The following is a 13,570-nucleotide window of genomic DNA, read 5'->3' as shown; positions in this document are numbered from 1 at the left end:
AAACCGGCTGCATTACCCACACACCCTCCCCTTGCTTTCCATAACAAAATGTCCATAGAGCAACATGTCGTTGCATGAATCTTAACAGAATCTACATGACAGTCCCCCTACACCCCTCCTTAAAAGGTTACATAACAAGTGAACGACCCCATATTCCCATATGACAATAGTAAACACAGACAATCATGTGCTAGTACAAAGTTTCATCCTCAAAAAATACAGTAATAATAATAGTAACAAATGTTGAATTCCAAGTTAAATCAATCAACAAATGTCACGTGAATGTGATATTCTATACCCAATTTTACGTTCATATCGTCACACACATTAGAAACGTAATTATCGTCTTCTTGAAAAAAATTTAAAAATATAAATTTTTTTTCGTTATCACTCAATTAAGAAACTTTTACAATGATATGCACACATGCCGGAATATGTAATTATAAAGTAAATTACTGAATTTTAATTTGAATTTGAAATATTGGATTGCGCGTTGCGAATATAGCGACTATACAGCATCTTTGCTTTTTGCACTGGACTCGCTTTTTGGTATATTTTAGAACTGTCAATCAATATTCAATTAACGATATGATGTGAAATATCAATAAGACTTTTTTTCTTCATTTTTTAACATTATAATAAAGTTAAGTGAGATAATTTGTTAAGAAAACGAATATTTCAGGGGATGGTGACCTTGATAAAATTTGCAGCATAGCGCCACGAGTAGAGCATGATTTTGCAGTAAATGGATTTTGTAAATAAATCGAAGGTATTGCTTTTTTGGATTTTATTTGGAAACTTTCGGAAATTATGTAGCACAAGAGCTGGAAGTCGACTCGATTATTATATGGACATACAAAATCCGGGTCGACTTCGAGCTCTGCGAACCGGTTTAGAGAGTTGGAGGATACTGTATGGAAGCGCAAGCCTGAAAAGCATAAGCCGGTAAATCGATCCAAAATCCGACATCAGGCTGGTTTGACTCTGTCAAGGTTTAAATCGAATACGGCGTCAAGTCAAAGTCGGCATGGGACCGAATGTTTGATCAATTAATCGTTTTTGCTGAATTAGAAGGCTGCTAGTCACACACCCGGAAAGGTAGAAGAAAGGTCACACGAGGTAGAAATGGTCGAAAATAGGTCTCTAGGCTGACTTGACTCTATTCTCATACTGGATTTTCACGAATCTGAACTTATTCCAGGGTCAAGCAGGACTAGGTCTAGATTCATGCTAAACTTGACCAGAGTAACGCTGAACTAGGGTCAGATTTACATTGGACTAGGGACAGAGTCACGCTTGCCTGGGGTCGGATTGTCGACCATTTATCCGACCTGTGTCTTCCAAGACAATTCATCATTTCACCATCAAATCTCTTGTCCCCGGCAATTTTCCTTCAAATTATTCCAAAAGTGTGCTGAACAAATTCAATTAAAATCTCACGATTTCTCACTTAACACCAAAAAGTAGTGTACGGACATTAGTCAAATACTTCTTGGATATTTCTAGATCATTTGTTCCCATTAGCATTTTATATCATCATCCCTTGATTCACATATTCTTATTTACTGCCGCATTCAAATTTAACCGTCATAAAAATTGATTCTAACACGAGTCGACTCGTGACACATGCAAAGATAAAATATCGCACTATTCGTCATCAATAATAAAAGAGATCAGTCTACTTTATTGTCGCTCACTTTTTTCATTTGATTTTAAATCACAAATATTTTGATTGATTCACCGACAGTAAATCATCTTCCGTCAAAAGTTTGCAAATACGCGGCGATTAAATTATTATTATTTTTTTGGGGGGGCTTTTTTTATTATTTTTATGACACTAACAAATCAAGGAGATTATATCTACTTGTGTCTTCTTTACTTTATGGTTTTATTTACTCCGCGCTTTTCCGAAGCTGCTAAAATACTGAACTATAAAATATTTCTGTACAACTGATAACAAATTTTATTTTTTTCTCAAAGCACTCGTTTTTTTAAAGCCGAGAAAAGAAGAAAAAAATATGGAAAAAAAGTAAGTATTCCGCAATTGAGACTGTGAGGTGTTGTCACATTATTGTTTAAGTTCACAAAAATATTGAACTAAATAAAAAAAAAGGTGTAAAATCTAATCAGTAATGCTATACGATTGGAGGTTGGTGTGGAAATTACTTAATATCATTTTTGTTTGGGGGATTTATTGAGTTTGTTGTTGATTTTTGAAATTGAATATTGATTTGAAATTCAATTTTCATCTTGGTGTAACCCAAAAAAGTTTTAGAAATTTTGATTCAGAGTTGCGCTTGGTGCTTCGCGGATAATAACTGTTAAACAATTGGGGGTAGTCAGACTGGTGTACTAGCCTGCCAGGATATTCAATCCGGGGATTGAATTAAATTTAGTTCAAGGATCAATCCCGGAATTCACCCTAGCATGCAAAGAGCATGCTTTTATGGTACAGAGATGCAACTGCGGTACCTAAAAGCGGTCTCTTTGCCTGTCAGGGTCAGTATATTTTGATCTCAGAGTTGGAAACCCTAGTGAGAATCAGAAGCACTCTTTTGATGACATTCCTGTCTCTGATCTACAAAGGATGACTGTGAGCCACATTTCGACTACATATGATTCGAAAAAGGATAAGTGAAAATTGTCTCCTGCCGAGATTCGAACCCATGACCGCTTGGACGGTATCACGATAATTAGGTACCGAAGTACTAAACCATTACGCCAACGAGTCACTTCGACCTACTTGATGTACGCAACTAGATGTCAATATAGAGCATATTATCAATTTCTCATAAGATCCTCATCTCAATAATTCAACAAATCAAGATTTACATCCCACGAAACATCCAGAAATTGCTCAAAGCATTCAACTAAATGCTCACGTTTTATTCACCCTATAAAATCAAGACCATAAAAAGCCTATTTTTAAACTACAAAAAATACTTGTTTTCTAGTGTTCCGTCAATAAAAACTAAGCTATTTCGTCTGTAAGATGACATTACATGACTTAAATTCGATTGTAAATCATTTCAATGAGTTTAATGCATTTCACGAGAATTCTAAATCGAGAAAATTTTTCGTTAATCAATGAACAAATAAAAAAAAAAGTTTCGTGCTCTCAGATAAGGTTTGTAAACAAATAAAAACAACATCACATATATGTAAGAGTACAGAGACTTTAGTTAGATCCTATAAACAACACACGCAGTTTTTGTTTATGTTTTACAAGATATTCCGAAAATTAAATGTTATTTTAGTAAAAACATTTTTAATTTCAATGTCAAATGACAGTGAACTGCGCCTTCACCTTTGTTCGCATCAGGCCATTCATAATTTATGGCTTCTTTTTGGAAAGCTGTCCCATGATACGACGCTATTAAGCCTGTATGTATTTATGAAATTTTTTGCACTGTACTCGTATAGTTTTTATCACAAATAAAATTGCCACACCATCATCCAGAGCTCCATTCGAAGCTCAGTGAATGAGTCAAATCTGTGCCCGAGATAACACAACAAACGATGACTGTGTCGAGCATTTTTACAATGAACTTTTGGCATATTTTTATATATATATAAGACAAATTTTTATGGGTTGAAATTAATGAATGGGGAATAACGACTGAATCTGATATGGTGATATATTGTCTTTTGAACTTAACGGAGTGCAGGCTGTAGCGTGGTGGGGTTTGGTATTTTTTGGGGGAATGGACGGGTATGATACGAAAAGTATTCACACTCTGTGTTATTGCCTAATATTTTTGGTGAGAAAATTTGCTGGAACATTTGACGTTTTAGGGAAACAGCTGCCGGCGCATTTGAGGTTCGGTCTGCACAGGAACGTAGCCCAGCAAATTGAAGATTTTTGTCCAAATTTTGGGAGAGGTGCCTCACAAGCCAACCCCTACCCCAGAATAAGCCTCAGGATCTGCATTTCATATGCGCAGTCTTGCAGTTTTTGACAAACCAAAGAGGAATTTAGATGTGATTCTCCAATATTCTCACAGAACAGGGCGAATTCGGACCCAATTCGCTTCAATTCGCTAAAAATTCAATCGATTCTTGGAAAAGCCCAAGAAGACCTTGATCAAATTTGTATGAAATCTTATACTTCACAAGCATTTGCAGAAAAATCTCAAACAAATTCAAAATCAGTTTTTAATCAATTTTAAGCGCTGCCTTTCCCAAATGTAAATGACCTCAAATAAGCTCACTTCACTAACGCGTCTCATAGAAGAAAATAATGGAAAATATTAAAGCGCTTTAAAAGTAATTTAAACAAAAAGTCATTTAGTCATAAACCCCACACATGCGTCCCAACAATGTAACTTACTATACGAACAGAATTGTAAATAAATTTAGTCAGCTGCACAGAAAATACACAATTCATTCTTATTATATTATTTTCGAGCGTATGATAACAAAATAATATACAATATGAACGGAACATAGAGAGAAAAGAAAGAAGATGATAATAAGTTTTAAATACGAGCAAATAACGAACGCACGTATACCACATATGCATTCACAAAGCTGACATTCAAGATAGATCCAGTAAATATTTGAATTCAATATCACCCACTCATCATTCTATAATTCATTATTATTATGTCACGCATATATCCATCAATCACATCAATTCCCATATTATTATTAAAATTTTTTCATATATAAAGTGTAATACAATCAATATTCAAGGGCACTTTGCACTTCAACTCAAATATGCTCTTATAATGACGATAATAAAAGATTTAGAGAGAGAACAAAAATAGAGATTGTATGGATAAACAAAAGAAAGAAGCTCTTATTATTTTATATATAATAAATAACACTTAATAAAAAGCACTTTAAGGCAAGGACAAACAAAATTGTTGAGTTTAAGGAAAAAAAAGGCTTCTATATTTTCTAGATATTGGAACTAATTAAAAACTAGAATAGACATAGTCACACGTGACCGACGGAAGCGCATTTTTCTAAAATATACACAATAAACATCAACACCGCATCAAAAAAGCTTAAACTAGTAGAGTAGTTAGGCGGTAGACATACGGACGGATAGACGGACGGATGGACAGATAGACGGACGGACGCACAGATAGACGGACGGACAAATAGTCGGACGGACGGACAGACAATACCATCTTTTCCATGAAGAAAAATTCGCTAAACATGATAAGATTTAAGTGAAAAAATTGAATTGGCAATAAAGAGATTAGTCATTTGCTATTTTCATTGTCAACGGTACACGAGTCATGATTGATGGATATAATGAGGTATGAAAAGTAAATTAAATTTTTTTTTTTGCAAAAATATTCAGATGAAAAATTAACATTTTATGCGGATAAATTTGTTGGAACGACACTTTGAGGACATTCACTTCTGTTTTTTAGTCGGTAATTAGGAGAGGTCGCATGTATTAAATGGCAAAGACCATGAATTATGGATTATAGTCAATGTCAAATTTAGAATTAGGAAATGAAAGGATCGTGATGGTTGTTGAAAATGCATCATTAACCTTAATTTTAAGTGAGCTGACAATTTACTCGCAGTTTCTGAGAATTGTCAATTTATTCGGAATTTCTGAGACTCGTTGAAAAGAATTCACAATTTAGTGACAATTTCAAGAGAATTGTCAATTTATTTATGCATCAAAATGCAAGTAAATTGACACAAAATATGCGTTTTAGTTACAAATATCCTCAACCAGACGCCCACAACCAATGATTAATTAACTGTCATAACAAATTCAAAATCCAAAATTCATTACCTATTCTTCAAATTCTCCGGTACAAATATATTCCACCATGAATGACGCTTTTGTCGTATGTAGGCGTCATAATGTCCATTTGATATTCCATTACTTGTAAAATCAATTTCATTACTCATTGATGGTAGTCCCTTACGTCGTCGTCGTTCCATTTTTGTAACCCATGAACTACGACGACGTTTCTTTTCCGTTGTCAATACCTCATCAGAATCATCTTGTGTTATTGTAATTGTTATATTTGCTGGCGACATTGGCGGATCATTTTCTGTATCTGATTCTGATGTCTTTTGATATTTTTCTCGTTTTTCAATTGGCGATGACGATGCTTCTTTTGACTGTCGATAAATAAATTACTATTATTATATGATAATCATAAAAAAAATGAATTGACGTGATGACATAGAAGGACGTAAAGGACTGATTATGATTAATGTACATGAAAATAAAAACACACCTTACTATTACGTCGTCCAAGTATAGCGGCAAATGAGCTACGTCTTTTACCACTACCATTCTTATTTGTATCATTTTTATTATTTCCCATCAACAATCCAATTCCCAATGAGCTACGTCTTGATGACTTTACTTTCTTTTCAGGCGCTGGCATATCCGAATATGTTGGCGACGGTAAATTTGAATCAGAATATTTTCTTGGTGCTGTTATATGATCATCACTATTAACATTAAGCATTCTTGATGGTGAATGATTACCATCTTCTTCATCAAGTGCCATTAATGTTGAATCCTTCCGAGGTCGTGTTCTACCCGGTGCTTGTAATATGTTTGATACTGTCGTTGCCATTTTTAGATTTTTTTATTCTCGTCACTAGTGTCTTTTCACCCCGTATGTGATCGAATTTATTTATTTTCTTGTTTTTCTATTCACAAACTGTAAAAACATAAATACGCATTCAATTCCCATCCAAAGAACAAAAGATAATAAAAAGCACGAGATTTTTTTAAAATTTCACTCGCGCGCGTATATTGTCTTCTAGATGAGGCAGTGTTGTCAATACAGTGTGCCGCGGTTCAGTAATATGGAGCCGAAATCACATGAACAGATGTGAACCTTATACGATGTACGGTTCTGATCGAGTCTTACTACCAACGATACTAATAAGCAGTCAAAATGTCGTGAACGATTGTGAACCTTATACGATGTATGGTTCTGGTCGAGTCTTACAACCAACGACACTAATATGCAGTAGAAATGTCGTGAATGACTGTGAACCATATACGATGTATGGTTCTGGTCGATTCTAATGACCATCTACACTAATATGCAGTCAAAATGCCGAGAGTGGCTGTGAACCGTATACGATGTATGGTTCTGATCGAGTCTTACGACCAACGACACTAATATGCAGTCGAAATTCCATGAACATCTGTGAACCGTATAAAATATACGGTTCTGATCGAGCCTTAGGACCAACGTGTACCGTGACACAAAATAGACAACACTGACTTAATGTCATCAATGGAGAAAAGTTCTAGCAAAAATAAGATTTTCTCTCTCTTATTTTCAGCATTATTCGTAGTCAATAGCAACAACAACAAATAACATTAATTTTATTTTATATGATTTTGCCTTGGCATTGGCATATAAACGATAGGAAATACTGTTAAAGCAATAGTAGCAATAACATCACGCTCATCACTACGGTAAAAATTTATGTGAATAAAGTTATGTACGTGACTCATGTCACTTATATAAAAAAGTATCATTTTTTGTCTCATTGTCGATCGACATGTCTCTGCTTATCATTCAAGCGAAGGGCTTCAAGAAAATATCTTGTTTTGTTTCATTCTTTTTTAAAGCTGTATTGGAATTTTTTTTACAAGACGTTGAATATTGAATGGACGAGATTGAACGACTTTGCTGAAGAGCTTTAGGGAATTTATGAAGAAAATTTCTTCGTCTTCTTCGTTTTAAACTGCTTATGGCTGTATTGAGAAATGATTTTTTTTATATCTTTATTATCTTTAAAGAGCTTTTTAATTTTGCATTAAAATTTTATTGCATAGATTGAAGGAATTTATGTAGAATTCCTGGTAAGATCTGGAGAATACCATTTATTAAGTTGGTTAATTTATTAGCTGTACATGATTCTAAATACTAAGAGAAAGACACAAGATATGCACGATGTGGTGAAAATGGGACGAAAACAAACGTCTTCAAGTTGCCGTTAAGGCGACTTCATCAAGTCAAGAAGAAAACGAGGATCGAATTACAGTGCGCAGTACGGAACCTTACAATTTCTAAGGTTCTTGATTTCCCTAACAACATTGCTCGAGTGGGACATGGACCCCAACGCAAGGGAGCACCCCTTAGGGTATGGGTCATCCTAAGATCACTTTGAAGGATGGTATTAATAAAGATAGTTTTGGACATGGTATTGGGAATAGCCAGCCATAGAGGCATCTTTAGCCGACTCTATGCGAGGTCATGGGTAACAATTGATCTGAACAGTCAGTAAAGAAAGTAAGGGACTCGAACCCACGTCTTCTAGATTACATGTTAACTGCTTTTACCTACTGAGCTACCAGGGACTCTTAGGGAGAGTGGGTCATAAATCACACTTAAAGCTTCTTCTCTATCCAGACCTCATTGCCCAGAACTTTTATCGTTATATTGAACCACAACACAAATCCAAAATGTGCTATTTAGTACTAATATTAAAAATATATTTAAAACAATTCAAATGTTTACTAGATTCAGGTTTGTTTCCTTCAATTTTGTTTTATTATGAAACTCATATGCGTATTAAAATTAAAAACTCATAAACTCTATTATACATTAAATAATTGACCTTTTTGAAACTTCATAACTCATTTAATGCACTACAATCAAAATAATAACATTAACTCTTTCTGCTTATACCCAAAATGAACTAAACCAACCAATAGCTTAACACAGAAGTTGAGAATTGTGCTCATATTTTTAAAACTAGTTCAGATTTTAAATTTAGTCTATATATGTATTTTTATTATTAGAAAAACTTGTTTCTCTTCGGTGCTGCTAATTCACTTTTGAATTTTAGTACCATTTAATGCTGCCTTACCATTCTTGCAAAGTGTAAAAATGGAAAAAATTTAATTTTTCTGAAGTAAAATTTCATTAAACTATAACTTTTGTACTTTGCGGAGATTATGAAGAAAAATACTTTTAAGTGCAATTTTAGATGTATCGCAATGGATAAAATGAAGTAAATTAAGGATTAAATTGCATTTAAGGTTTATGCTGAATTTCATTGTTGTTATGAAAAAATGTAGGAAATTAGAGTAGAAATAAGAAGAATTTTAATTAAAACAGTAAGGGGGCGTTAACTTGTTATGGAGTAGCGATCTTGGGGAGGTTCAAGGGCGTAGACAGATGAATAAGTGGTCGGTGAAATGGCATCAGTGGCCTAAATGGAAGAACGTCGGCCCTATGTTCCAAAGATCCTAGGTTTAATCCCAGGTCTCACGTCTATTTTTCATTGCTTTTTTTAATTTTACTGTTCGAGTTATGAAGCTCAGTTTATGTGTTTGGTGCAATTTTGAGGTCTTTGGAACAAAACGTGTCTCCTGTAAGCATATTCTAGAATCTGGATGATTTTCTTTACGAAATATTGCGCTTACGAATTAAAATTGGATACTTTGTAGGGTACATCAGGTGTTACGGACGCACTTGTGTCCTAGCAATTTGTAGAGCTTGCAAGTGCATCAGATCCCACTATAAACTAGAGGTTTATTTCTATCATGAGGCTAGCCCCATCAAACATGATATATAAATACGTAACAACTGAACAGTTCCCAATTAGATCACTCAAAAAATCCAAACAATTCCAAAACTGCGCTCTAAAGTACCCCATAAAAGGTCAACATAACTCTCAACTTCCATAACATACAAGGTGAATGAAATTAATTACAAATCGATTGATTGAGAGGAAAAAAAATAATAATATTTTAAAGGGAATTAACGTGTTTTTTATGATCAGCATGAAATTTAATAAGACAGTAGCTATTAGTAAAACAAAATCATTGGAGTGTCATTATTGCACAAAACAGAAAAAAACTTTTTTTTCACTTATTTCTGTGTCTGCAACAGAGAGACACAATGACAACAGAGACACAATGACGTCTATGTTGCAGACACACATTTCATGCAAATGCCGTTAACATTTATGCCATTCAAAAAAAAAAATTATTAAAATTAAATTATTTGCACATGTCCGCATGTGATCATGAAATAAACCTGCCATACAAATTTCATTCACAATGAACGTGGAGTGAGTGAAAAAAAAATGATTGATTTACTTTAAGACATTGAAAGTTTTACTTTTTATTCGATTATAATTATTGTTCAATGAATATCATGCAGTTTCAGGAAGTTTACTTCAATTATCCATAAGATTTACGTATAATGATTTCAAATTCATCAATTTTATGTGATTGATAATTGTCATTTATGTGACTATAAATTATTCCTTAATTTTTTTCATAAAATATTGACCACCAATGTTGTGCGTCAGATGTGAAAAATCCTGCATGAATCCAACACATATTATACACTATAATTAATTTATGTACGCACTCATTCATTTGATTGAATGAATTAAATTATTGCAATAAAGTCATTTTGTTCACAATTATAAAAAAATTTCCATTTCTCTCTCATTTTAGTGTTTAAAAATATTAGCATAAAATTAATGATTTTTATTATTGCTGCGTGTTATACATATGATGTTTTTAATTTGTCCATTGTAATTGTTGGACGTAGGCTATTTATTTATTGAGTGCTAGAGGGTATTTTTTTGTGATCAAAATTGAGTATTGCTTGAGGAATTTTAACTGACATTCTTGTCAAAAAGATTTCAGAGATTCTAACAAAAAAGCAGTTTGCAATGAATCAAAAATGAAGCATTCATATCGGAACAGAATATGGTAGACATTAGGACGCCTATACTACACTGCTCTGTCGACAATAGTAAAGGGTATCCTAATAGCAAGGGGTAAATATGCCCTGTCGACAAGATGTGAGGTTGCCCTTACGGTAAGAGGTATGGTATCATAGCGGCAAAATGTTAAATTGACCTGTCGGCAAGAGGTAAGAGTGTCCAGAAAGCAAGAGGTCATATTGCCTCGACGGCAAGAATTAAGGGTTCCCTGATGACAAGAGTCAACGGTACCAGATGGCAAGGGGTAAGGTGGGCCACTATAATAGAAAATGGTACCCTGATGACAAGATGTAATGATGTCCTGAGAGTAATAGGCAAGGTTTCCCTGACGACAAGGGGCAAAGGGATCCTGACGACAAGGGGTAAAGATACCCTGAAGACAAGAGGTAAAGACCCTGACGACAAGGGGTAAAGGTACCCTGATGACGAAAGTGTGCCCTAACGGCAAAAGGTAAAGGTACCCTAACGGCAAGATGTAAGGGTCATCCAGTGATGCATTGTGTAACTAAACGAAGTGAAGGACTGTACGCACTGCAACCCCAATCCTTCTATTCCAAATTACCAGCAATCAGAAGTATTTACCCACGTGGAATAAACATTATTGCACTTCTAATAGAAAATATCAGCATTATTCAATCTAATTTATATGCCTGACATTCTCGACGGTATTCTATACCGTAGAATTTTAATTACATAATTAGATGCACTTAACAAATGGTGAGATAAATAATAGTACAAAAATATATATATTTTTAGATAACGTGTCTACATATCGACACTTGACGGTAATTATACTGTCGATATACACTTAATGTGTTCCTATATAATTTGAAAAATAGATAGTGATGTTGATTCTCAGCCGTATCTATCTCTATAAAAGTACTTTCATTGTGAGCACTTCACAAATTTTTGTCTTTTTTTTGCGAAGCTTCAAAAAAATGTAATTTCAAAGAGAGGAAGTCAATAACTGCGAGATGTTTACATGACACAGCTCGTACAAGTTTACTTTATGTTCTCCTTTTAAGTGCTATTTTCAGTGATTTTTTTTTTTTTATTTACTTTTACTCAACTTGAACTTGCTTTATGACATTCCGAAGGTAAATATTCCTTTACGCTTTTGTGAGATAATATAAATGGATGAAGGAAGAGAGAAGTTAATAGCTGATTGCATAGCTGTTTGCATGTAAAATTGTGTGATATACATTCAGTTTACTTTTATCTTGATAATCTTGCATACGCAATGAGATAATTAATAATATTATTATTATTTGTTAAATATATAAAGCGGAACTGATATCAATGTGTCAATATCCTCGTACTTTTAATGGATTTTATTTTATTTAAATTAATATTTTTTTTACTTGGTTATTAAATATTAATTGATTGATGTTAATTTTAATGAGTTTTTATGTGGTGCAGTGGCGGGGTGCAAAGAAAGCACATGGCGTAGAAATGTCCAATAATGTCGCCTAGATCAACATGACAGTGGCTCTGATCTAGATTCTCATGAGAATCGTCCTCAGGACAAACTCAAGCCGGCATAACACTGGATGTTAGTCCAATTCTAAGACGTGGGGTTTCTGGGGTAGAACTATATGAAGGAGGCTGTCATTAGTCTCATATAGGGATGGAACCAGACAGGATATAGGACACATACCGACTTACAAATCCATTCTAGGAAAACATCCTTAACTAACTCCTAACTTGCTTATAACGAAAATTCACGAACAAGCCCGAATAGCACATGTCGGTTAATTGATCCCAAATCCGGTATCAGACCGACGTCACTCTGGCATGGTGCCGGATTCAGATCGAATCTGTCAACAAGTTAAAGACACTCTAATTTGAGGCCGAATCTTCAATCGATTTTCCAATTTGCACTACTCGGTAAAGCTTCAAACTTCCTTCTAAGCCCACATTTATTTACTGCCAATTTTCAATTCTCAATTCTCCTTTTCCCTTTCATCCTAATCTGTATTCGACTCGTAATGTCATATTGTTATCACGAAATGGAATTTCAAATAATTTCTATCGTAATGTTGAAAGCTTTTTATGCTGAAAACAGTCTGCTTTTTATTGGAATTTGACAAAAAGGAATGATGGAAAAATTTGCGATTCAAATTGCTTCTGTTTTGCCTTTTTTTTATATATTTTTCTGTTCGGGGTCAATTTTTATTATCAAGTGAAAATTTCTAGAAATTAGCATCAAGGCAATTCTCGAATAATAAAAAGTCACAAATAGCATCAAAATATTTCTAATCAGCGTTGACTGACGACTGCATTAATGAGCATGTAATAAGCCCGAGTAGCACAAGTCGGGCAATTGATGTCGAACACTAGGTCGGCGTGACTCTGGAATTGTGTCCTATTCGTCTTGAATTCAAAATCCGACACAAGGCTAAAGTGACTCTGACTTGATGTCCGATTTGGTTTAAATCCGCAATCCGGTACCAAACCGACGGGATTCTGACTTAGTGTCCGATTTGGTTTGTAGTCGAAATTCGGCACCAGGATAGCTTGAATCTGACTTGAAGTCCGATTTGGTTTGAATCCGAAATCTGATACCAAACCGACGGAATTCTAACTTGGTGTCCGATTTGGTTTAAACCCGAAATCCGGCACAAAACCGGTGTGACTCTGACATAATGTCGAATTCCACTTGAGTCACCAAGTCTGACTCCATCGAACACCAATCATGAATCACCCCAGCCTGAGATCAGATTTACGATCAATTAACCGATTTGTGTCATTCGGGTTATTTTATGGCTGGTTCACGTCAATGTTGACGGTACATTTAATCATGTGAAATATTAATATTTAACGATAATTTAATTGCTCATTTTATTTACGGACATCTGATTCAATT

General features: G+C 34.4%; 1 protein-coding gene and 1 long non-coding RNA gene across 11 annotated transcripts in view; one reads left to right on the top strand and one right to left on the bottom strand.

The window, feature by feature from the left end:
* Positions 1–13,570, bottom strand: part of mtd (TLD domain-containing protein mustard) — a 95,461-nt gene that overhangs the window by 50,432 nt on the left and 31,459 nt on the right. For 5 of the 10 annotated variants that reach the window (XM_070653838.1, XM_070653837.1, XM_070653841.1 and 2 more), the window contains exons 2-3: positions 6,219–6,653; positions 5,765–6,099 (exon numbers count right to left, since the gene is read on the bottom strand). The exons of 4 other annotated variants lie outside the window; for them this stretch is intronic. In XM_070653838.1, the coding sequence (XP_070509939.1) occupies positions 5,765–6,099; positions 6,219–6,566 (683 nt within the window). In that variant the 5' untranslated portion in view covers positions 6,567–6,653. Of the gene's footprint in view, positions 1–1,697; positions 1,910–5,764; positions 6,100–6,218; positions 6,654–13,570 lie in introns of those variants that run through there. One more of the 10 variants, XM_070653845.1, reaches the window with a different exon arrangement.
* Positions 2,053–7,485, top strand: LOC139101011 (uncharacterized). The gene is made up of 2 exons (XR_011545504.1): positions 2,053–2,149; positions 2,499–7,485. It is a non-coding gene; the product is annotated as an uncharacterized lncRNA (long non-coding RNA).

This window comes from Chironomus tepperi, unplaced genomic scaffold (assembly GCF_022539635.2).
Source record: "Chironomus tepperi strain 1889 unplaced genomic scaffold, CSIRO-AGI_Ctep_v1 contig_73, whole genome shotgun sequence".
NCBI classification, from domain to species: Eukaryota; Metazoa; Arthropoda; class Insecta; order Diptera; family Chironomidae; genus Chironomus; species Chironomus tepperi.
Note: the sequence above shows the minus strand (reverse complement) of the source record. Positions and strands in the feature narration are given on the sequence as shown.